Source organism: Carassius auratus, chromosome 27, assembly GCF_003368295.1.
Source record: "Carassius auratus strain Wakin chromosome 27, ASM336829v1, whole genome shotgun sequence".
In the NCBI taxonomy this organism is placed as follows: Eukaryota; Metazoa; Chordata; class Actinopteri; order Cypriniformes; family Cyprinidae; genus Carassius; species Carassius auratus.
Genome location: NC_039269.1, coordinates 26446178 through 26471178, shown reverse-complemented (window position 1 = coordinate 26471178; position 25001 = coordinate 26446178). Strand labels below are relative to the sequence as shown.

General features: G+C 37.1%; 1 protein-coding gene across 2 annotated transcripts in view; it reads right to left on the bottom strand.

Moving 5' to 3' along the window:
* LOC113046063 (cAMP-specific 3',5'-cyclic phosphodiesterase 4B) overlaps window positions 1-25001 on the bottom strand; it is a 57664-nt gene that overhangs the window by 17676 nt on the left and 14987 nt on the right. Inside the window, exons 1-5 of one of the 2 annotated variants that reach the window (XM_026206902.1) lie at window positions 23758-24093; window positions 18343-18537; window positions 17346-17382; window positions 17168-17238; window positions 16771-16820 (exon numbers count right to left, since the gene is read on the bottom strand). In XM_026206902.1, the coding sequence (XP_026062687.1) occupies window positions 16771-16820; window positions 17168-17238; window positions 17346-17382; window positions 18343-18537; window positions 23758-23963 (559 nt within the window). In that variant the 5' untranslated portion in view covers window positions 23964-24093. Of the gene's footprint in view, window positions 1-16770; window positions 16821-17167; window positions 17239-17345; window positions 17383-18342; window positions 18538-23757; window positions 24094-25001 lie in introns of those variants that run through there. The other variant, XM_026206901.1, reaches the window with a different exon arrangement.

Here is a 25001-nt window from a genome sequence, read left to right as displayed (position 1 = left end):
CATTTAAGCAGCGTGTGTAGATCTGAAGCCTGGCATGAATACACACGAAAAACAGAATCAATATGTCATCACCACGGGAGCTTGAGAGAGAACAACGAGTGGGCAACTTTCACCAGGGGCCTAAGTGAAGCCAAGCATATGCCACTGACAACTAGTGATGCCTAAAATTATGGGCTGGATCATTCTTGTACAACCAGGGGATTGAAAGTAGCAATTTTAATAAATAATTACATACACACTATTATGGAAAAAATCGACTTAACGGTCACATAAAAAGATAAAAGTGACAATTTCAAACATTATTACAGTTTTTAACAGTCTTACTGTTTTTGACTGTATTTTTACACAAAAAACCTACTGACCACGGATTTGAATACTAATAATAGTACTAAATATATAGTATTTAGTATAATTAATTTAATTATTTCTATAATAATAATAACATGGTTCCAAAATAAAAGTATAGTTATGCCCCATAACAACCACTAAAACACACTAGTGTCAGAGTAAAGGAAGCCCTACTTTAATCTGCTTTCAGTCTGATTGTGATTTCTCTGCTTGATGCAGATTGTGTGTTCTCTGATGCAGGGTAAAGGGTAGTACTGTGAGTTCAACAGTTCAAATACTACAGGCACAGTAGCTGATCAAATCTGCACAAACTATTAAAACAGGATGCGTCTTACCTTTAAAATCAGAAAAATGATCATAACAATCTGTCCTGAACTGACAACTCATCCACCCTACACTTTGCAAAAAAAGAAAAAGTTCAAATTTGAACAACGTTACATTGTTTGCATAACCTTCTTCAGTTCACCAGTAAAATCTTATTTTAATTATATACACACTATCATATAAAATGCAGCTTAGCTGTCACAGAAAACATACAATTGACATAATTTCAAACATGATTTATTTTTTTTATCAGTTTTACTGTTTTTGACTATTTTCAAATAAATGCAGCCTTGGTGAACACAACTCTTTTACTGACCCCAGATTTGAATACTAATAATAATACTAATATATACTATTAAAATATATAGTAATATAGCATTATAATTCATTTAATTATTTTATAATAATGATAATAATAAGTTATATCAATTAAATGAACATCTATACAGTTCAATAGTATTATTTACAATTTGATTAAATATAATTTTAAACTAACAAACAAACAAACATCCAAATAAATAAATATTAGGTTCCATGTATATTTCCCCAACTTGTTCTGCCTGTTTTTACCAAAATAATAAAACACATACCATTTCATGGCTGGTTAAAATATTTGTGTGGCGAAAGGTTTTTGGCCGTATTTACATGCATATTATTATTATTATTATTATTATCATATAAACAACATGGATATGCTTCAAAGTTTCTGTTTTATTGACAGTGTACATATATATATATATATATATGTGTGTGTGTGTGTGTGTGTGTGTGTGTGTGTGTGTGTTTTGTAAAAACAACAAGCATTGTAAGAGTATCTGAAAAGTGTGAGTGATTAAAATCCTACATAATTTTTTTTCATAGTGTCAAACATAATGACTACTATTACTCATACTAGGAGTGAGGGATTTAAACAAAGTATAGTTACACCCTAACAACCACCAAAAACAACCTAGTTTTGCAGTAAAAAAAATACTTTGAATCTTCTTTCAATCCGCTGATACCAGGGTAAAGGGTGGTAAAGTTCACCAGTTCAGATACAACAGGTACAGTAGCAGATCAAATCTAGACAACATCATGGTTTCCTAAAAAAACAGGAAGCATCTCACCTTTAACAAAACGCAAAAACCACCATGACAATCTGTCCTGAACTGAACTCATCCAGCCTACACTTCTCAAAAGAAATACAACAACTTTACAGTATTGTGGCTTGCATAATCATCGTTTATGTCAATCAACCTCTGCATTATCTTTCACACAATTCTGAATAAATTCAATGACAGCAACAAAAATCCAACTCTGAGCACATTAAAGATCACTGATTTGTCAGATTTAGACACTACATTTTCAGTGCCCTCATACTGAGCACGCACATCTGATACAGTTATTAGACTCAAAGTAAATGTCATAAGGTTTTTCATTGACCTTTAAGAAGCCAAACCTTCCTCGCTAAGGTCCACAGAGCGCCTGACTTTGTTTGATCGGCCTACCGTATGACTCTCTTCACAAAAGAGTGTAGTGTACATTTACCCAGAATCCTCTCTGTCCTACAAATCCACCTCTGTGAGATTGGCCCCTCCTCCCTCCCCTCGCCGGCACACACTGCCCCTCTCTGTGTGCTCATGTCCCGGGCCACACCGCTGATATATGGGCCAGGTTTTCTTGATTTGGCTCATAAAGAGGCAAAGAGAAACAGCTTCTCGTTTCGGCTGGTCTGCTGAATGTGACTCATGAAGTGACGACGGACAGCTGTGTGATTCAGACGCGTTTGATAGTCACGGCCAATTCTGTGTCACTTCTGAACGTCCATCAACATCTTACACGCAAAAAGTCAGATTGCACAAAATACTGCAATTGCAAAGCACAAAAAGTGAGTAATCACACATCTCTCCTCGCACATCATTCATAACCCACAGCATGTAATAAATGTGTAGGACAAGTAATGTTCGTTCAAACTTTGTTATATGGGTCAATAATTCACAGTAAGTGAAAAATTCAAATTAGTTGAATTTAGCTAAACAAAACTAGTTTACCTTGGATTATTATTTAAATATATCATGAAGGTGTTGAAAAATACTTATACTTAATTGACAGTCTGAACTAACCTTGTCTTGTCATAAAAAGATCAAAAATTTAATGATTTTTATTTAATGCTCTAGATTAGGAAAACACATATTCATTATTAACTAAGAGTTTTCCCTCAGTAAACTTCTAATTTACTACTTATTAATAGTTAGTAAGGTACAGTAGCTGTTGAGTTTAGATATGAGGTGGATTATTATGTTTAATATGGATTAATATGTGCTTTATACTGTAAGTACTAATAAACAGCCAATAAGATAGTTATAAACATGCTAATAAGCAACTAGTTAATAGTGAGAACGGCTCCTTTAAATAAAGTGTTACCTATTTTAATTATATTATCAGGACAGTTGCATTATGCCCAATAGAGAAATTAAAATCTGTTAACAGAAGCCATTGTGTTTTATGTCTGAATCACATTTTGTGTTTTGGAGTAATTTTGCGATTGTCACGTCCTTGACCCATATTGTGGATATTACAGCTGTCATGTTTTTGTCAGTGTTGTTTTGATCCAAATTACATATCCAAAACTAATAGAGCAGTCTGGGATAGCTTCCCACACACAAACAAAGGGAGCGTGGAGGTTGAGCTGATGGATTGCTGGAGTTGAGCTGACTGGATCACACACACGTTTGCTCTCTGGCATGGCTCGTTGGCTCTCGCCGTCCCACTCGTGTTTTTGTTTGTCTGGGCTTCGCACGTGGGCAGGAGGACTATAAAGCCAAACGGCTCCATGCATGAATCAACACTGTATCATCGGGGTCAAATGCATTCAGACCGTTTGACAAATATGTCGGACATGCTTATCTGCTGATCTTAAATAAAAAATCTTAAATATCATTATTTTTGCAATTGGAAGAATATTGACGCTGTTTTATCCTCATGTAATTCTGTGGATCTTTTGCAGTGCTTTTGCATTATGGGCCAAGAGGGTCTTGTGTAGGTTATTTGACATTTATTGCTCTTACGAAACACTTATTCAGGGTCCAACTTTCACCGTCTACAGCAGTGTTTTTTTATCTCAACCTACATCTGCTGCTGCAGACAACACTTTCCACACACTCCCTCTCTCATTTGCTTTCTTTCATATTCTTGCGCTCCCTCCTTCACGTCTGCAACTCATCTTGTGCCTGTTTGACAGCCTCCACAATGCACCATAGAGAGCTCTTGGCCAGAAATGACTTTAGGGAAGGGACGCCGGTGAGCTTTACAGCTCTGCTGACGTCAATGGCATAATTCAAATACTAACCGGGTGCAAGGCTTTCAGACCTGCACTGCCGCTCTGCAGCCTGCACGGGCGAACAGAAAATCTGGACTGGATTTGCAATGTGAGAAAACATCTAGGAGATTTAGAGCAACGCAGAATATTTTCCTGCAAACACATTCAAATCGAAGCAACAAGAAATTTATTTCCAAGCACCTTGAAGCCATAAGGATTACTGTCCTTTTCGAGCAGTGTCATAAATTGATCCTGGAGATAAAACTTTTAAAATGCTTAACGCAGGGTAATAAAACTGGTTGGATAATGAATTGCACACTTGACAAGTATACATACATATATAACAATTCTCATGGATTTAGACTTACTAGTAATAGTTAATGAAGTCTGCATAGTTTGCATTGAAATCCATATAATTATTAATAATAATATCAAATATTATTATGAAAAAACAAGTTCAGCTGCAGCTGACCGCAAGCTTCTATCACTTGGGCTTCATGTCCCATGAGCTATCTGACTTACTTGCAAAAGCATGTAAACACACACATACTCTAGCATGCAAGCATGGTGTGGATGTGATGTTTACACATCCTGCAACACCTCGTCAGAATATGAACAAAAGCAAGTCTGCAGCAATCTTGCTAATATGGTTCACAACCGCTAATAACGTCTGTGCATCAGCACCGGTAACCACAAAAACTGTTTACTGATTCACATCCAGTCTTGTATACTATCTTCAACTAACTAGTGGCATCATACAGTTTTTGGGTAATTCGATTATCATGTAAAGATGTCTAAATATTAAACTAAAGTAGAAGCTGCATAGAAACAATGCTGGAGGGTATTTTTAGCCAGTTTTGCAACTTTTAACCAGCTGGTAGGATGTATGAAGTCAGTTCTCCTTTTGTGTCTAAAGAAGTTTGTGTCTATTAGTTATCATTCTAAACAGCATTGTATTATATACATGCATGTGTTGTATTTTAAGTTGAAATCTAACAAATGTATTTTTGTGATATATATATATCTTTTGCAATGACGTTTTGTGTCTTGCCCTCCTTGTGCAAGGTGTCAATGGTCGTCTTTTAGACAACAGTCAAGTCAGCAGTCTTCACTATGATTGTGTAGCCTACAGAACTAGATTGAGAGACCACTTAAAGGCCTTTGCAGGTGTTAATTAGCTGATGTGATGTGGAGTGTGGCACCAGGTGTCTTCAATATTGAACCTTTTCACAATATTCTAATTTTCTGAGTTACTGAATTTGGTATTTTCCTTAGTTGTCAGTTCAAACATAAAAATTAAAAGAAATAAACATTTGAAATATAGCAGTCTGTGTGTAATGAATGGATATAATATACAAGTTTCACTTTTTGAATGGAATTAATGAAATAAAACAACTTTTTGACGATATTCTAATTATATGACCAGCACCTGTTTAATGTGAACTAAGTTTCTAGTAAAACTCTGATGAGGCTGAGCATCCAGGCAGTGTTTTTTCTCTTGTTTTCATTAAAGATGCACAGTCTTCCTGCTCCAGCATTTGGCAGGCAGCACCAGAGACAGAGAGAGAGAGAAAGAGAGAGAGAGAGAGAGAGAGAGAGAGAGAGATTTACATGAGAAAGTATAAACAGAGGCCGGAGGATGAGACCTCTCTCCCTGAAGAGCCTGGCTCCTGATGAAAGTTCTTCTCTTTATTTTCTGTGTGTTTTTCTGCCTCTCTGTTCCTCCTTAATTTCTCTGGAAGTGTTTCATGAAGCCGCGGTTCAGGGCCAGGGCACTGGCAACAGAAACTTATGAAGACACAACGACAATAAAAACCCTTTCTCTGCTGCTCTGACTCTTGAAGATATGCAGCTGAAATGACAAGATTGTTTTCAATAGTCTGTTAAAGGCTTGAACATAAGGTGTAAGATAATTATTTATAGAAACAACAGGACCACTGATAGTACATTATGTTTTGTTTGATTTGTCTGGTTTTTGTTGTTTAAATTTATGACAACGATAATGATGATGATTACTATAAATATCAACAAGAAATGTTTTTATAACAACAGCAACAAATGATTGTTATCATTGTAATTATTATTATTATTATTCATGAAATCAACAATAAAAATATGTTTTTTAACCTTTTCTTGGGACATCTTTAATTAATTTGATTATGATGACAATGATGATTATTAAAACCAACACAAGAAATACATAAATAAAGACAATAACAATTATTTTATAACAACCACAACTGTAATTATTGTTGTTATTTAAAAAAATAAAACAATAGTAACAACAAAAACAATAATAACTAAATCAATAATAATAACAATAATTTTTTTTTTTTTTTTTTTTTTTTTTACCTTCATAAGGAGATTTCTAAACACATGGAAACAATACACTATCTATTTACTTATACCCATTCTAAACTAAAATACAGGAAAGGCTAGATAACACATATGATTTATTATACATCAGCACAGAAATAAATTGTAGCCATAATAATAAATGACAGATTACAGTCTATTCACTTCTCTGTTATTATTTGTCTGTTTCATTTACGTTATTATTCCAAACCTGTATCTATTTCTTTCTTCTGCTGAACACAAAAGAAGATATTTTAAAGGTTATTGGTAACTAAACAGTTTTGGTTCCCATTGTATGAATGCAAAATACCATGGAAGTCAAAGGGAAACAAAACTGTTTGGTTATCAGTATTTTACAAAGTATCTTCTATTAAAATAAGCAGAAGAAAGAAACTCATACAGCTGTGCAATGATGGTGAAAGAATGTTACTTTTTGGGTGAACTATCCCTTTAAGTTTAACTGAATGATTTATTTCATGCCTCTTGATTTATTACTGCATGTGCATGTGTTAAGCGACCAATAAGTTGCTGCTGCTGTAAGAATTAAAGGAGTAAAAGTGAAAGTAAAGCATTTCAGTGAAAGTATTGAGAAATGAAGCTCTGCTAATCAACTAGCAGCCACATCCTTAGCGGTGTTCTCACACACAGCAGCAGTCAGCAGGGACAGAAGCGTGCACAACATCACACATAATCTGATTTCCTCCGGTGCTCTTGATATGCTTGTGCAACGTAAGTGAGCACAGTTTTCCACCATTTTCAGAGCGTGAGTGTGTGCTCCTTCCTGCCAGGACCATGAGGCGTCTGCGCTTTCAAACACACAGGAAGTGAAGGTACTAGTAGGTGGTTGACAATGACGTCAATGAGGCTAAAAGTGCTCTGAAACAGGAACCAAAATTTCCCACAATCCTTTGCCCCTCCTTGCAGCTCTCAGCTCTGTAGATCGGTGGCTAAAGCCTTTACAACTGTAGCACACACACACATACACACACACACACACACACACACAGCTCACAAACACCTGCAGGCATGTAAAAAGACGAAGATAAGTGTTTCAAACGGCTTTAGTTTTTCCTCATACATTAGAATGTGTCCTATTTAATGCTCTGCAAATGACTGCAAAGATACTATTTAGACTAAACTAAGCTGGATGATGACATCAATGAAATTAAATGATGAACTGCCTTTAACTGGCATTTTGCATTATTGACACACTGTTTTCCTAATTAAAGTTGTTCAGTTGCTTTGACATAAAGTGCATTTTATTTATTCAAAAAATGATGACTACCATGCATTTTTGCCATGATTTACAGATGACACCTACTTAAATGTCATTCAGTGTAACAATAGTTTATATATCAAAAATCTTGTCTGACATATTTAAAACAAGAATCATTGAATGACATTACAAGACTGTTTAAAAATCACAATGCATGCATTTCATTGTCATTTTAATTTTTTGCCACTATCCTACACCTATTTACCCAGTTGTCAGCAAGAAGCTTTTAATCATTTACAAAATCATAAAATGTATTGCTTATTCTTTTATATATTTTACTAGGTACAGGTCAGAATATGTACTGTATGTTGTTTCATTTTTAAATAAATATATCTGTTAAGCTAAATCACTAACCGATATTGTGACATTTTATTTTCACAAAAGTTGTTAAAATAAAAACACACCTTTAACTTGCATTTAATATACTTTTTATGTACTTAACATTTGTAAATTTGATTCTGACACCAAAATGGGACGTTTCATCTTTCACCCAGGCACATTCACTACACAAGCATGCTTTTTTTTTTCTCTGCATAAACCGAAAACCACTCACAAAATTCTTGCGTAAACATGTCTCGGCCTCAGATATCAAAAGAAAAATAAATTTTAGCATTTTGGATTCAATTTTTTTTTTATGATATTATTGTCATGACAGTTAAGCACATTTCCCTCCAAATTCTACTCACATTAATGAGAATGCTTGACTTTTTTTACATTCGAATTGCTTTTGTAATTCCCATTATTCTCAATTGTGTTAATATTTTATTTTTACTATATGTTTACATGTACAAATACTACCATGTTGAACAGCTGGAATGGAACAATATGAAACAGTGTTCCTTTTTTCAGTTCCAGTGAAATGACAAAATAAAATGGCATCAAATTTGATGACATTATTCTCAGAAAATCATTTAATCATTCGAAGGATCATCTAAAAGGGAACATGATGCTGATCGATCATTCTCAGTACAATTTCAAATTGATGGAATGGAATGTTCTGCTTAATTCTCTCCAGCAAATAAAAAAATATACAAATCCTAATTTAATTAATTTATTTAAATAAAAAGTAAATATCAAATATTTAATTATGTTTTTGTTTTTGTGGTGAAATATGACCTGGACAGGGTTCATAACGGATTTAACAAGGTTTGTCAACTTGTCAATTCTCGCACAAACCTCTGAACACACACATGAATATTATGCACAGAGCTGTGTCGCACACAATCCTGCTCTTTTTAAGTATGCATGCGAATGCATGCATGACTATTAACACCCCCACAAATGCAAACACACAAGCAAGCAATAAACACAGCTTGTTATATGTGTCGCTGTGCTGCATTTACGCACATTGCGTCTTTGTGGTTTGTGTGCGTGTGTGTGTGTGTGTAAGAGGTCATAGAAACTATGATGTTATCTTACTCAAACTTTCATTCCCCCAGCCACCCACCCACACTCACACCCTCATTTCTCTTTTCTTCAAAGAGCCTGGGATTTTCAGGCCACTCAGATGGAGTGTGTTGTGGTGGCCATCATACAAATGGTGCTGAGGAGTCTTTACAACATGCACAAGAGACCAACAACACCTGCTGCTTCTTTTCACAAAAACAAAAACATGCTGGCTCGTATTTCATCCCAAAATAGAAAGAAAAATCAGAAATTATGTTTTGCGTTATGAAAATTATAACTATAAAAATCGATTTAAAGAATGTATTAAGTATTTATCTATTATAATAGCATTTATTGCATTTGAGTGCATTTGAACAAGACATATTCAGACCTTTCGCTCCGTTGTGAAAAAGGGACTTAAATTGCTACAAAGTTGCATTTTCTTCTTGGTTTGGGTTCACTTTCACAATGCAACATTTCAAAGCAAACTAAAATGTCCTGGCAGAAAATAGACACTACCTTTTCAGTTTTTCTGCATATTATTAAGTCAATTCAAGTCAATTTTTAATTTTTATTTATAGAGCACATCTTCAACACAACCACAGCTGATCCAAAGTGCTTTACAATAAAAGGTTAATTAGGAAGCAACAGAGAACCCTAACCCTAACTCTAACCCAAAAATAATAATAAAAAAAAAAAATCAGCGTCAGTTTGCCGATTCAATAGCGTTGGGGACGTTGGGCCGTCAGCAAAAGAGAGCTCTGATTGAATGTTATGTTTAGCAAACGAGTCAGTGCTGAGAATTAAAGCAAAAGTGATGAAAACAAGCATGTGAATGAAAGCGGTACAGACAGATGGCTGTTTAAATGTTACGTAATCTTTCCCAATCATTCTAATACGCAAATGTTTTCATAACAACATGAGCCACTTAAAATGATTCAAGTTATAAAGGTTACTGATATTCAAAATGGTAAGTAATAGCTGCTTTGTTTACATTTCGTATATCTGCATTTATCTCATATATCTTTGTTTCGTTTCCTCCTTTTGAATGACAAATATATACTATTAATAGCTGCTGATGCGAACAGCTCGTTCCTTTCACACATGCGCAGAACACACGTTAGGTTGCCGTCGGCTATAGTCTGTGCGGTGTGTTCCAGCGAAGCTTTTTGGTCCAACGCTGCCGACGCAAGGCGACAACACCGTCGGCTTTCATCGCCGCTAGTACTTTGAAGTCGGTTTGGTGTGTCCCAGTCTTTACAACGAGAACAAGGGTCAGAAAAAAGGAGCTGGTTACAAGATCTTAATGACCTAGAGGTTGTATATGGCTGGATAAGATCACAGATAATATCCAGGGCTGACTTGTGCAATGCATTATATACAAAAAGAAGGATCTTAAAATCAACTCTAAATTTGAAAGGGAGCCAGTGCAATGAAGCAAGAACAGGAGTAGTATGCTCCCTCTTTTTTGTTCCTGCCAACAATCTGGCTGCTGCATTTTGAACCATCTGAAGCCAAGATAGAGTGCTTTGTGGAAGGCCGACATATCGAGAGTTACAATAGTTCAGCCTGGAAGAGATTAGTGCATGGATAACAATTCCAAGATCTTTCGAGAGAGACATTTTTTTTCTTTTGCAACAGATCTGAGGTGGAAGAAGCTACTCTTTACAACTGTGTTTACTTGCTTGTCAAATTGTAGTAATGGATCGAAATTGACCCCTAGATTTTTTACATGGTGTTGTAAGTTATCACCAAGGGAACCCAACCTATTTGTAAGAGTAGTATTGAGTGCAGTAGGACCTAGCAGAAGCACCTCAGTTTTGTCAGTGTTTAGTTGCAAAAATGTATTAGCCATCCAAGTTCTCACTTTGTCAAAACATGAGAAAAGAAGTTGTAAAGAAGAGTAATTTTCAAGTTTGGCTGGACGGTAAAGTTGGAGGTCATCGGTCTGTCAATGATAGTTAATATTATATTTTTGGAGAATGGAGCCTAGGGGAAGCATGTAGAGCAAGAACAATAGAGGGTCAAGAATAGAACCCTGAGGAATACCATAAGGGATGGGCACGGAAGGTGAGGTGAACGACCCAATATTTATTGAAAAAGTCCTACCCTTTAAACAAGAGGAACCACTGTAATGCTGTGCATTGAATCACTACACATTTGAATCACTTCAAGAAGATGTCATGGTCAATAGTGTCGAAGGCTGCACTCAAATCTAAAAATGTCAGAATGGCAGATGACCCTGAATCAATGGACAACAAAAGATCATTCATAACTTTAAGCAAGGCCGACTCTGTACTGTGAATTGTTCTTAAACCAGATTGGAACTTATCCAGAATGTTAAAAGCATCCAGGTAAGAATTAAACTGTGAAAGCACTGCTTTCTCTAAAACCTCTGAAATTAATAAGAGTTCAGAAATTGGCCGGTAGTTACTAAGAACAGATTGATCAAGGTGAGATCTTTTTAAAAGGGACTGTACAGAGAAGCATGTTTAAAATACTCTGGGAAAACCCCACAAGTCAAAGAACAGTTTATAATAGTTAAAAGGGAAGGGCACATAGTGTCCAACACCTCTCTAAGCAAACGGCCAGGCAGTACATCGGATTGACAATATGTAAATTTCATCTTAGAAATTAATGGTCTAAACTGAGATGGAGTCACTGGTTTAAAATTAGTGAAATTGCTAGAAGGAGAGATCGGGTGAGAATGAACCATGTCATGAGAAGAGAGGTAATATTTTGTACTTTCTGCACAATGAAACCTAAGAATTCTACGCAGGTCTCTGCATTGTCAACAGGGGCTGAGTAAGTGGCTGGATTAAGAACTGAGTTTATAGTTTTAAAAGTAAATTTTGGTCTGTTTGCATTCATGGCAATCAAATTTAAAAAGTATTGAGATGTTGCATCAATGACAGACTTTTGATAGGTGGTTAGACAATCTTTTAAAATTTAATAAGAAACCTGAAGCTCATCCTTTTTCCACCTATTTAGATAGAAATGCTCAAGGGTCTGAAACAAAAGCGCCAAATGAGACAGGTGTGAAAACACTCTTAGTCTACCATCTATATTCTAGACACTATGAAAAACTGAACTGGAAAAACTGACCAAAAACTTTGTAGTCACAATCATAAAAAATTTTTTGTCCAATCAAATTTTGTCCAATGGAATCAGAATGTTCCTCCTTACTTCTGACTAACAGTGGTACTAGCAAATCAAGCTCTGTGGCTGTGACATATTTAAAGGCAGGGAAGGTGATTTGTTTTTTTGTTATGCTGGTTGAAAGTTTCTCCACATCCCAATAGCAATAACTAAGTTAAGTGGTCTAAATATATTCAAATACAAATTTCTGACATGTAACTCTATATGGTGCAGTCTGATAGATCTAACTTAATATGACTGTAACAATATTAAAACTCCATATCATCGGGAAGAAGGAGGCAGGAACCGGCGCACAATCAAAACATTTTAATATTCAAAATAAATACAAAACAGCGCACCACCCCCTCGCAGATGACTGGTGCGCGCAAATAAATACCAAAACATAAAATAATGTCCCAGGCCTGGTCCTCTCTCGTCCTTCACTAGAGTAGCTCCAGTTTTAAATCCTTCCATCTCCTACGTGGGACTCGATACCGGCGGTGGGGCGCAGGTGCAGCTCATCTTCAATCACTACACCTGGCCTCACTCCTCGTTCCCACGCCTCTCGGCCCCGCCCCACTCGCCACAATGACATAATGACATCATCATCACATGTCACAGCTGATTTGTTCTCTCCTGTATTGATAGCCAATGAGCTCACTGCTAAACATTCAAATATCTGGCTAATGTTTTTGTAGCAGTTACAGCACACTTCAGCCTTCCCCAGCTCCACCTGTATAGATCTGCTTTGGGGTGATTATGTATGCTAGTGGGTTATTATTCATATATGCTATACATGCAGCAGTGGTATTTCTTACATGCTCACAGCAGAATGTCTGTGGATGTATTGGCAGTAGCAAGTCTAGTTACTTCCTTGTTAGATCTATTCCACCAAGATCAAATACAATAAAGGCTTTTCATACTGAACATGAAAATTCTAGAGCGCGTTCACTCTTTAGATCTTCCATATTAAAAACATTTACTGAAACATTTTTCAACACATGAAATATGAAAGCAAATAGACATGATGACAATATATTTTCTGTATGTGTTTTATATGCAGCTCATGTTACTTTTATATTACAATAGCAGTGTTGCGTTATTAAACATAAAAAGAATGCATGTCTGCCTATAACTGAATCAAGTGGGTTTTTAGCAAATAGCAATAAATAGAAGATGATCAATCGTTTCCCATTCGGTGTGAAAGCACCGTTTGTCGCGATTCGCCACACCTTTTTGCATCACACTTAGTGTGAAATGGCCTTAACATTGTCATGTACTGTTCTTCAGTCAAGTCTTCATTAAAGGTGCAATAGACGATTGTCTTCAGAAACATTTTTGTTATGTTGGTTGAAAGTCTCTTCCCTTCCCTATAGCAATCATTAAGTAGTCTGGTCCCACTTTATATTAGGTGGCCTTAACTACTATGTACTTACATAAAAAATAAGTACAATGTACTTATTGTGTTCATATTGTATTGTAAAACACTTTTGCTCCTATTGAGGTGGGATGGGGTAAGGTTAGGGAGAGGGTTGGAGGTATGGGTAAGTTTAAGGGTGGGTTAAGGTGTAAAGTATGGGTCAACAGTGTAATTATAAATGTAATTACAGAAATTAAGTACAGATGTAATTACATGTCATTTTTTTTTTAATATAAGTACAATGTAAAAACATGTATGTACACAATAAGTACATTGTACTAAATTATTAATTAAAATGTAAGTACATAGTAGTTAAGGCCACTTAATATAAAGTGGGTCCAGTAGTCTAAATGTATTTATCTGTATTTATATATTCTGTGGAAGGCGTAGGAACAATAAATTTACGTCCAATCAAAACGCTCGGTCTGAGTGTTTTAAATAGCTTTCCTACCTGCCTATCAACGTATGTATTGTGACGAGTCAGCTGTCGTTTGCTCCTCCCGCCACACTGGTGGAGAATGCGAGCAAGGCGGAGCCTAGATAGCGCAGTTTGGAAACACCTGATGACGTCACTTCCTCTCGCTCGCAAAAGTTCGCAAAAACCCGGACTGGGATGGAGGAACAATGGAGACAACAGATGGTTAGTTGAGGCTGTCGACTAAAACCCGGTTTCTCTGTCCCTGTTCAAGCGCGGTTCGAGAGGGAAAACTGCCCAAAGAGGAATCCCCACCCCGCCCACTCCGACCGTTTGGAGCCTGGTTGTAGATAGTAGCACTGATGATGTGGATGTCGCTTGGGGGGTTAATGTGACGAGTCAGCTGCCTCCTCCCTGATTATCATTGGCACCCCAACCTAAATCCAGGAAAGGTGCGTTGAGGAACTCCCATGCTGAGCTGCCAGACCCGCGGTCTGGATGAGAACCACACCCGTTTACACGGCCGACGGGCCAGGAAGCTGGGTAGTCCATCCCCTGCAAGCGCCGTGGCCAACAAGAAGGATGCGATCACTAGAAGAAGCCACCGCCCCTCATGCCCCGGACTGAAGAGGGGAGCGCGTGCGGCTGCCGGACTCCGCCCCTTACCTGGACCCTTCCTCCATGAACACTGCCCGACCCACACGAACCCCGCAGTACGACAAGGACACCAGATACCCTGTTTATCTTGGACAGTCCACCCTTTGGCCACTTTTATTCTCTCTTTTGCATTATTTTCTGTTAATAAAAGCCTCTCCGAGGCCTGGCGCCATGCCCACTGTGTCTGTCGTTTGCTCCTCTCCCCACAGTATCTACATACCTCTGCGCACCCTGCTTGCGCTGATAGAATATGGCATAAGCACATTCATGCACACTGTGCAGACAGAGCAAGAATGGCAGACAAAAAGCCTGGTCTTCCTTCCTGGTATTGTAGTACTTTTAAATATTTCTCACTGGTGAAAGACACATGATGTAGCCCAGGGGTTCCCAACTCCAGTCCTAGCACACATATTTTGCATGTCTCGCTTAGTTAACACAACCAGTTCAGATTACCAACTTGTTAGATGTGTGCTACGTGAATGAACTGTGTTTCGATCGATATGATCCAAACACGGTGTTCATTGCTCCCTACTCCCTGAACAGGGTTTTACTTCACTTTGGAACATGGACTGGAATTGGGAACCACTGATGTAGCCTATTGTAATGTTGTCTCTGGTATTCTGGTCTGTGAGCGTAAATGTGTTCAGGGGGCTTGGCTTTGGACGGTGATTGCAGGGAGGGTGGAACGTTTACTTTCAGTGCTATCAGGCTAATGTTAGCATTTTCCAAGATCTCCTATTGCACCTTTAAGAACTCAAAAACAGGACTGACAGCTGTATTCTGCTGTGCTGTGTGAACGTGGCCATGAGGTCATTTGACAGCGCTGCATTTAACCCTCCAGCAACATGTCGCCGGTTAGCATCTGGTCTGCCTGTGCACCTTCATGTGTTATACAGGAGCTGTGGCTTTGGAGACTGATTTTGCAGGGAGTGTGGGATCTTATGCAGTCAAGTTGTAAAATAAAAGTTTAGGTGCTAGGTTTAAATTTTTTCTTTTTCTGTCAAAATTATGGAAACATTTTGATTTATCTGCAAATGTTTTCAAAAACTCTGTAAATGACTCAACGTTTTTGTCAACCTCCACTCTCACCTGAGAAAAATAAATAAATCATCAAAACAAGATCAAGGTTTTTCTTTGCAACATTTAAATATTGTTAATCACAAGAAAACTGGACCTCTTTTAATGTTAAAAATAAATGTTCAAATAATGTTATATTTTGGGTCAAAATAAATTTACTAGAAAATGTTTTTGCAACCTTTAGGTAACATTCTAATCACGATACTGGACATTTTTATTTGATATATTTATTTTTGGTGTTTTAGCCTTTATTACGATATGACAGTCTAGATCTGACAGGAAGAGAAATGGGAGAGAGGGGTGGGATTTGAACTTGGGATGCCTGTAGCGCATCGGATATATATCTATATATTGGTACGCTGCCCACAACGCTATCGGCACCAACAAAAAATAGACATTTAAACATTTTAGAAAAATTTCAAATGAATGTTCCCACAAACATTTTTATAACCTAAATGTGTTACCTTGGTATTCATAAATTTGATGAATGTCACTTAAGAAGTTTATTATGTCATTGTAATTGATTTGTATATTCCTTTTGAAACATTTTAATAAACATATGGTCTCTGGCACTAAACTCCTGGGCTGAAAACAGGCCCCACTCTGGCCCTGTTTAAAAGTATACATTTATTAATTTATTGGGTCTTTCGATATGTCCTGCCCATATACAAGGAAAATAAAACTGAACTTGTCTTAAATACTGATTTTATTAACAAAAAAATTTTCATTTAATTGACTTTTTTTTCTATTTTGGGATGGAATGGCTTGAAAGTATGGAATGGAATGGAAACGGTTCTTGGTAGCCTTTATAAGACTTGACACATTTCACATCTCCTTTTTCCACAGTACTTCTTTCAATTTAGCTAATAACTTGTTTGTTGTTTCATATTTATTCATAACACAGATCATAGTATCCCCTTCATGATGCTGTAAGCCTTCAAGTGAAGATGATATGAGTAATTCAGCTATAGGTCTGCAGCTTTGTAATTACTGACTAATGCCAGACTGAGGTTAACAACAATCGTAAGGGAACTTTCTTCAGTTTAACTTCTGTGAACGGATGCAGAGGATCTTACCTGACAGGTTGGTTTTGGTAACTGGCGGTTGACTGCCGACAGGTGATCTTCTGTTAACCAAAAAAAAAAAAAAAAAAACATTAATAAGATAAAAGCAGAAATTAAAATTTAATAGACACTGATAATTCAATCACCAACTTAGCACACTAGACTTATGTTTGCTGAATAACATATGAGCATATGAGCTTTATTTTTTTAATAAAGTCAAAGGATCTGTATATTTTGTTACAACGAAGAAAAAAAATATCAAAACACATTTACCATTATCATTATAAGGAGGGAGGTCAGTACAGTGGGTTAATGTACTGTAGTATCCATCTAGTCATATTAAGTGAGTTCTGCCCTCTTGTGGTATTTTCTCACATTACATTTTATGAAAAATTTAAATATCACTTACTTGCTGGAGGGACACTGGACATTTGTCAGGATGGTGAAATTATTCCTAACAGTGCGAAGACTTGCAAGCACCTATTGAACAAAAAGACAGCAACGAAGATGTGAAAGGACTTCATCACATCAGATTATTCACATTTTGGTCTTAGTTTTCCGATCCAGAAAGCAAGAGCAAAATGTACCTGAGCAAAAGGAGTGACAATCAGGTCTTCACCATGTCTGAGAACCAAAAAACAAAAGAAACAACACAAAAGTCATGCTTAGATACAAAACCAAAATTCTGATAATCATTGGGTTAGTTCTTTAGTTCATGCACTTCATGCTACATCTTGTCAATGTACTGTGCAATATCACATGACCAAACGATCTCTCAGGTTTAACTAGGGGATGTTATGCATTATGTACATTATCCACTATGAGATCAATTCATATACGAAGCACATCGTAATGTAACACCAGTTTCAGAGCCTTTCATGTGCACATAATAATGTCACAACCATGGACTGTTAGTTGTGTTTTCTTTCCCCATTTGCTCTCTGTGACCTAGTTTCTGTCTCCCGTTCATTATGTCATTTGGTTCAGGTGTGTCTCTTTAATTATCTTCATTTGCCAACCTACTTAAGTTGTGTTCTGTTCACTGTTTACTGTCCAGTCTACAACATCCCTATGTGTTTATCCTGCCTGTATCTACCCTCTTGTGCATTATTAAAGATTACTTGCATTCATCATCTTCTTCATGCATTTATCTTACCATAGCGTGACAGAAGACAGGACCTAAAAGTGAAAGCAACATGGCGTGTTTCCCCACGTTTTGTTTTTGCTTATTGAGTGGTTGAACTCTCTGCCTGCACCTCTGCTCATCCTCAGCTCACCATCTTTTGAAAACCCGACACCAAATGAGCAGCTAACATTAATTGTCTAATCATATCAGCAGCACATGTTGAAGTGCCATCTATAGTATTTCCCACCACTTTGCTCGACTGAAAACTTGTGGCCTGGCTACAATTAAACAAAAAGCATGCATGGATACACATGGATGATCCACTTGAAAAAAACACATCACCCTTAGATTGCTATTAACACACTGTGATTTGCAGCAGGACTGAACACTTTTGATTTATTGCACCAGTTTATTGCATGTCAATTAAGATGTAAAAAAAGTGCTACATTCTTACTCACAGCTGCTCTCCAACAAGCGAGTTGCGAGAGGTGGATTTGGGAGAGAGGTCATAATCGCTGTCCGAGCGGTAAAGAAAAGACTCCCGCCTTTGACCGTGACTGGCCATGTTGGGATGAAGGACCAGACCAGAGCTTGGTGAGACCTGCAGGTCCAGAGGACTACAGCCGATAGAGGGGCCATTCTCCACCTCCAAACTACACAGAAAAACAACACGCTGATCAGATGAATAAAATACCACCCCATAAACTAAACATTTAGTCTGCCACGTGAAAACAACTAATGTTCTGCATACAAAGTCATACACTTTATATTTTGTTTACATCTGACAATCAAAATGAAACAAATTTGTGGTTGCCAATTTACATAATGGTCTGACATTTTCCTCCTGTCTACGTGGATGGTTCATATTGAGAATAAGCTAGAAAGTGGACTGGACTGAACACATTTGCCAAAGAGAAAACAGTAGCAGAGCACAGATCACGAGAGACGAAGAGGGCAAAATAAAAGCATCAGGATATCTAAAATCTGGTTCCTGAAGGAGAACAAATCTAATCTAGAAAAGCTCAGAAGCCTAAACCTCAAGCCTGAATGAGTCAGTGTATCTCCACTGATTAAAAACATTAGATAGAGAAAAAAAATGCAAGAAAGACAGAAAGACAGTGTTGGGCAAGTGGGCTCTGAAATTTTAATCAAATTACTGATTACTCCTTTCAAAAGTAATCACGTTACTGTTTTGATTATTTTATTTCAAAAGGAATTAGTAATTAGTTACATTACTTTCTCCATGAAATATATGAAATCCCAGCATACACGCTCCTGGATAAATATTTGTTATTAAAGCATCAACATTCACAGAACACTGTTATTTTTAACTAAAGCAAGCGGCTGCTGCGTGCATGGTTTGGCAGAATGCAAGCAAAGAGCGCTGCATTTATAATCTCTAAAAGACATCTCAGTTAATTGTAATCTCACAAACTTTTATAACACAGAGACCTCGGCTTGTAACTATACTCTAATTATACTTGCTTTAAATTACTCCGTTACTAAAAAAGTAATCAAATGACTTAGTAATGCATTACAATGCCTAACACTGCAGAAGGACGTCAGAGTTTGAAAGAGAGAAGCAGAAAACCATTGAGAAGAATGTATCGCAGTCGAGAGCTAATGGAAAACAACATTAAACAGAGATGAAAAGATTGATTTGGAAGAAAGGAATCATGGAGAACAGGTCAAAATTGATGCTTTGAAGTGAAGGTCATTGAGCTGCCTGCATCAGTGAGAAAGCAAAGGGAACCATAAGAGAAAGACATTTTTACTTCAATAAAAATAAATACAGAAAAAATAATTCTGTCTTTTCATATCAGGGATATTAGGAGAGTAATCTATATGTACACACACATTTCAAAGCTGTACATGCGTGATACGCCATATGATGTCAACTCCATCAGATTTTCCTCAATTACACTCATAGTCAGTATGAAACTTTTCTGTAGTTTCAATTAAGTCTTAATCAGTGTTGAAAACTAGATGCACTGCTGTTCAAAAGTTTGGGATCAATAAGATTTTTTTTTGTTTCCTTGATGAGTCTCTTATACTGTATTTTTTATTTATTTATAAAAATACAGAAAAATCTGCAATATTGTGAAATAACATTGCAATTTTTAATATTGGTTTCCTATTTTAATATATATTAAAATATTATTTATTTTTGTGACGCAGCGCTGAATTTTCATCAGGCATTACTCCAGTTTTCAGTGTCACATGATCCTTCAGAATCAGAATCCTTTTTTTTTTTATCAGACATCAAATAAAGTCAAACCACAAGAAACAAAAAAAATCAATAAAATAATGAAGTCATCAGCTATGCTTATCAGAGCAGCATCTCTGAGATCTCAAATCACTGTTTTAGAAGAAGTCATTACTCCACCTTCTGCACATGACATCAATAATGTTGCTAGATAGTTTCTACAGTAACATACTGTGTTTGTTAAGCAGCAAGGAAAAGCATGGGAAAAGCATTAAAGTGACAGACTAGAGTCCAGAATATGAGATTTTAGAGCTTGTGACAACTTGACATTAGTCAAGTGAACTTAGACTGTAAAGGCTAAAAAGGGAATTCCCATGTAGCACAGTTGAAAAGGAAAAAACTGGATTTTCCATGTAGAATTAGAAGAGCTCTATTTCCAAGTATGTTTACACACACATTTGACTTGACGACAGGAGCTTCCAGTGCAGAAGAAAGTACAGACATAGGAATAACACAGCAGGAATAAAATATAACACTAATATAAGAAAAAAAAATAATAATGTGCTATATACAGAGATAGTTATAAAATGTACAGATGTGTTATAAGTGTGCAGATATGTTATTTAAAAAGTGTGCAGTTTACAAGTGTACACATTTTGGATTCTGTGTGTAAATATGTCAGTTGTGATGGACCATGTATAATTATGTAAGTTGAATTGTTCAAGCTGAAAATTCTGTTCCTGTGCCTGGCTGTTCTGGTGGTCAGTTCTCTGTAGCGCTGACCAGAAGGCAACAGTTTGAAGAGAAAGTGAGCTGGGTGTGAGGGGTCTAAGGTGAATTTTTAGCCCTTCTCTTCACTCTGGAGGTGTTAGGATCTTGGAGTCTGGGCGGAGGGACACCGATAATATTCTCAGCAGTCCTGACTGACGGTGATAGTCCTGGATGTGAGTTTGCCCAGCCTCACTAGCTGCTGTCTGTCTGTCAGGAAGCTGGTGATCGACTGACAGATGGAGGTGGTCACGGAGAGCTGTGTGAGATCATCTGAGAGAAGTTCAGGCATGATGCTATTGAAAGCCGAACTGAAGTCCACAAATAGGATCCTTGCGTAATTCCTAGGTCTGTCGAGTTGTTGCAGGATGTAATGCAGTCCCATGTTGACTGCATCGTCTACAGATCTGTTTGCTCTGTAAGTAAACTGAAGAGGATCCAGCAAGGGTCCAGTGATGTCCTTCAGGTAGGCCAGAACCAGTCCTTCATGACCACAGACATAAGAGAGACAGGTCTGTAGTCAATATTCCAGTGATTTTGGCCTTTTTGGGGACCTGAATGATGGTGGAGCATTTGAAGCCGCAGGGTAGTTGGTCAGCACAGACTGTCAGCATGTAGGACAGAATGTTGCTCAACCAACCTATTGATCCTTGTTCATTGTAATATTACTCTAGCTAAGTGTACATGGGAAACCATGGCATGACCACAGCTACTTTTAGAGAAAGTAATATTGGTCTGCTTATATCTATAGTAGTGGTCATGGCCACTGACTATAGGGAAGTATTGCTTTGATTCAAGTGTATATAGGTCGATAAAGACTAGATAAAGTACTTTTAAAGAAGAGCAAGCATGGCTGGTCATCTAAATAGCATTAGTCAGTTAGCATTACTCTCTAATGATCAAGACTGCTGAGTTTGTGACAATGAGATCCACATACATTGCCGGCATGAGACTCTTGAGCAACACTGGAATCGCAATGAACTAATACAATCAAAAGTAAAGAGTGGAATGGGGCAATCAAATGTCTAAAAAATTATTATAATTATAAATTATCATTGATCAACTGGCATTGCAGCTCAAAATCTAAAGCCATTATAAAATGAATTCGTAAGATTTTAACTGAAATTTAATTACAGAAAAGACTGAACACATTGGTTTCCATTGTTTTGATCAGTTGGGTGGGCCTTACAAAATATTTCACGATAGTAAACATTATTGCCATATCTGGCAGTTTTCTATTGAGTGACTGAGTATGGAAATAAATGCCTTTCTTAAAACAAATAAAATACAATTCGAAAATATGTTGCATGCTTGCTTACTTAAATTTATCATTAGCATCTGTGCTAATATTATATTGCTTGCATATTATAAAAGTGTCTACTAATCCATTGTCTGTTTTAGGTTGACATAATGAACAGAAAGAATGTAAAACAACTTTAAAAGAAAGCACACTGAGAAGGCATCTCAGCTGATAAAAAACAGGCCACCGAGTGACACGGTTAAGAGGAACTGGGGGAAATGACATTGGGTCTTGTGCCAAAGGGTTGCGAAGGGTGTCTAACAACACATTCATAATGGTATAAAAATCTGTCAAAGCCCTTGGTAGAAGAGCCTAGCAACTATCACCTCCTCTTACATGTGTGTGAGTGTGTGTGGTAATAGGCTGGTTTTGCAAGAGTCTAGTTACTGGTGAAAATGCAGCATCATCATAAGAGGCGTTTGGAGGGCAGAAACTCTACAGGGAATTTGAGGACACGACAGTGTTTTTTTTTTTTTTTTACGTTTTCTGAAAATGTGAATAGTGCCTGCCGAAGAAAAACTTACCAACATGCTGCTGTTGTGTTGTTGATGGTTGCTAAGGTGTTCAGTAGGATGTTGCTAGGGTGATCTGGGTCATTGCTTATTGGTCTAAGTTAAAAGACTAAAAATCCCATTTATTTTCCCCATAGAGAATTTATTTTTGAACGAGAATGCATTAAATCTCTAAAACCAGGCCTACTATATTTTATAAGGTTGTTAAACAATGATAAATACTTCTGTAGAAATTCTTCTGGTCAACAAGGCTGCATTTATTTAATCAAAATTACGGTAAAAAAGAAATACTTTGAAATATTATTACAATTAATAATAATTGTTTTCTATTGTAATATACTGTATTTTGAAATGCAATTAATTCCTGTGATGCAAGGCTGTGTTTTAGCATCATTACGCCAGTCTTCACTGACACATGATCCTTCAGAAATCATTATGATCTGATCATTATGCTGATTTTCTGCTTAAGAAACATTACTTATTATCAGTGTTAAAAAAAGCTTTGTAGGTTATGTTAAATATGTTAGGTATGTGGTAGTATTAAGGAATCCTAAATATGCTCATGGAGAATAAGCCATTAATATGTGCTAATAAACAGCCAATATGCTAGTAATATGCATGCTAGTTAATAGTAAGAATGATCCTTAAAATAAAGTGTTACCATCAACACTTAAATATCATGCAAATTTCCCTTAGATGTGATTTAAACAGTAGTATGTACAGCCATTGATCCTGGTTGCAAATATATTCATGAAGGGGTTTGGATTTCAATAAGAAATCAAAGTAATCCTTTAGTTCAGGGACCAGTTCTCACTTTTAACTAGGTGCTTATTAGCATAATAACATATTGGCTGTTTATTAATATCTATTCTGCATACACCCCTAAACCTACCCATTACCTAATCTTAACAACTACCTTACTAACTATTAATAAGCAGCAAATAAGAAGTTTATTGAGGCAAAAGTCATAGTTAATGTTTTTTTTAATAGTGAGAATTGGACCTTAAAAAAAGATGTGATCAAATTCACAGTAAACTCAATTAAAGCAAGGATCCAGCCAGACAAGGTTGCAAACACTGAATCTTACCAGGTATGTGGCACAGCCACTGTGAAGCGTCTGCGCTGGCGGATTGTTTTATTCACCACCAGCTTTTTGAACATGCCTGGGCAGTTTTGGGGTGCGTTTCTTGCAGCAGCTGTGAGCTCATTCACATCAGACTGACAGCCTGTGTCCAAACCGATCTCCATCCTCTGACTGACAGGGCAAATGTCAGCATCTGCTTTTAAATCCATGAGGAAATGGCATATAAAGACGTTTGTTAAAGCCTTGAATCCAGCAGTTTGGCTGCAGAAGTGTGTGTTGAGGTTCTGTGTAGGCCGGACACTGTTTCACACTCATTCTCTGTCACTATCTGCTTCAGTCCTACCCTTTCCCCTCTATCCTCCCCTCTTGCCTACTCGTCAGGCCTCTGCCCGGCACACCCTCCCCTCCCAAGAGTCGCCTTGCTGGAATATTCTTGGAGTTTCAACTTGGCCCAGTTTATATGGAGCCTGAACCTGATAGAGAAAGACAGGTGCAGCTGGAGAAGCAGCGTTAAGTGATACACTTGGTATAAACAGCAGTGTCTTGGCAGACAACATCTTATTTATTTAACTAAATCAGGTATAAATGGGGACAACGTGAACTGAAAATACATACATTTAAATACACCGATGAGCCATTACATTATGACCACTTATCTAATAACCTGTAGGACCTCCTTTTACCTACAAAATAGTGGCAACATGGTGAGGCATTGATTGGACGAGGTGCCGATAGGACTCCTGTGGTATCTGGTACCATAATGTCAACAGCAGGTGCTCCAGTTCCCATACATTGTGCTGTAATGCATACACACTTTTCAACTGGGTTCATCTCAGGTGATTTTAGAGGCCAAAGCATTAACAGAAATTCACCATAATCTTCCTTAAACCACTCCGTGATTTCAACAGTGAAGGCATGGCACATTATCTTGCTGGTAACGGCCATCACACACAGGGAACACAGCTACTTTTGGTCTGCAGTATTGTTCAGATACCTGACAGCCATCAGGGGTTGTGCTATTGGGATAATGGGACCTAAAGTGTCCCAAGAAATCATAATCCACAGCATAACACCGCCACTGCCAAACAGGGCATCCAGGTGCCATAGCCTCTGTTTGTAATTGACAATTGACATCTGACAATTGACACAGTGGCCCAGTAGTGCACAACACAATAGACCCTATTTTAACGATCTAAACGCAAAGTGTTAAAGGGTTAGTTCACCCAGATAGCAAATTTATGTAATTA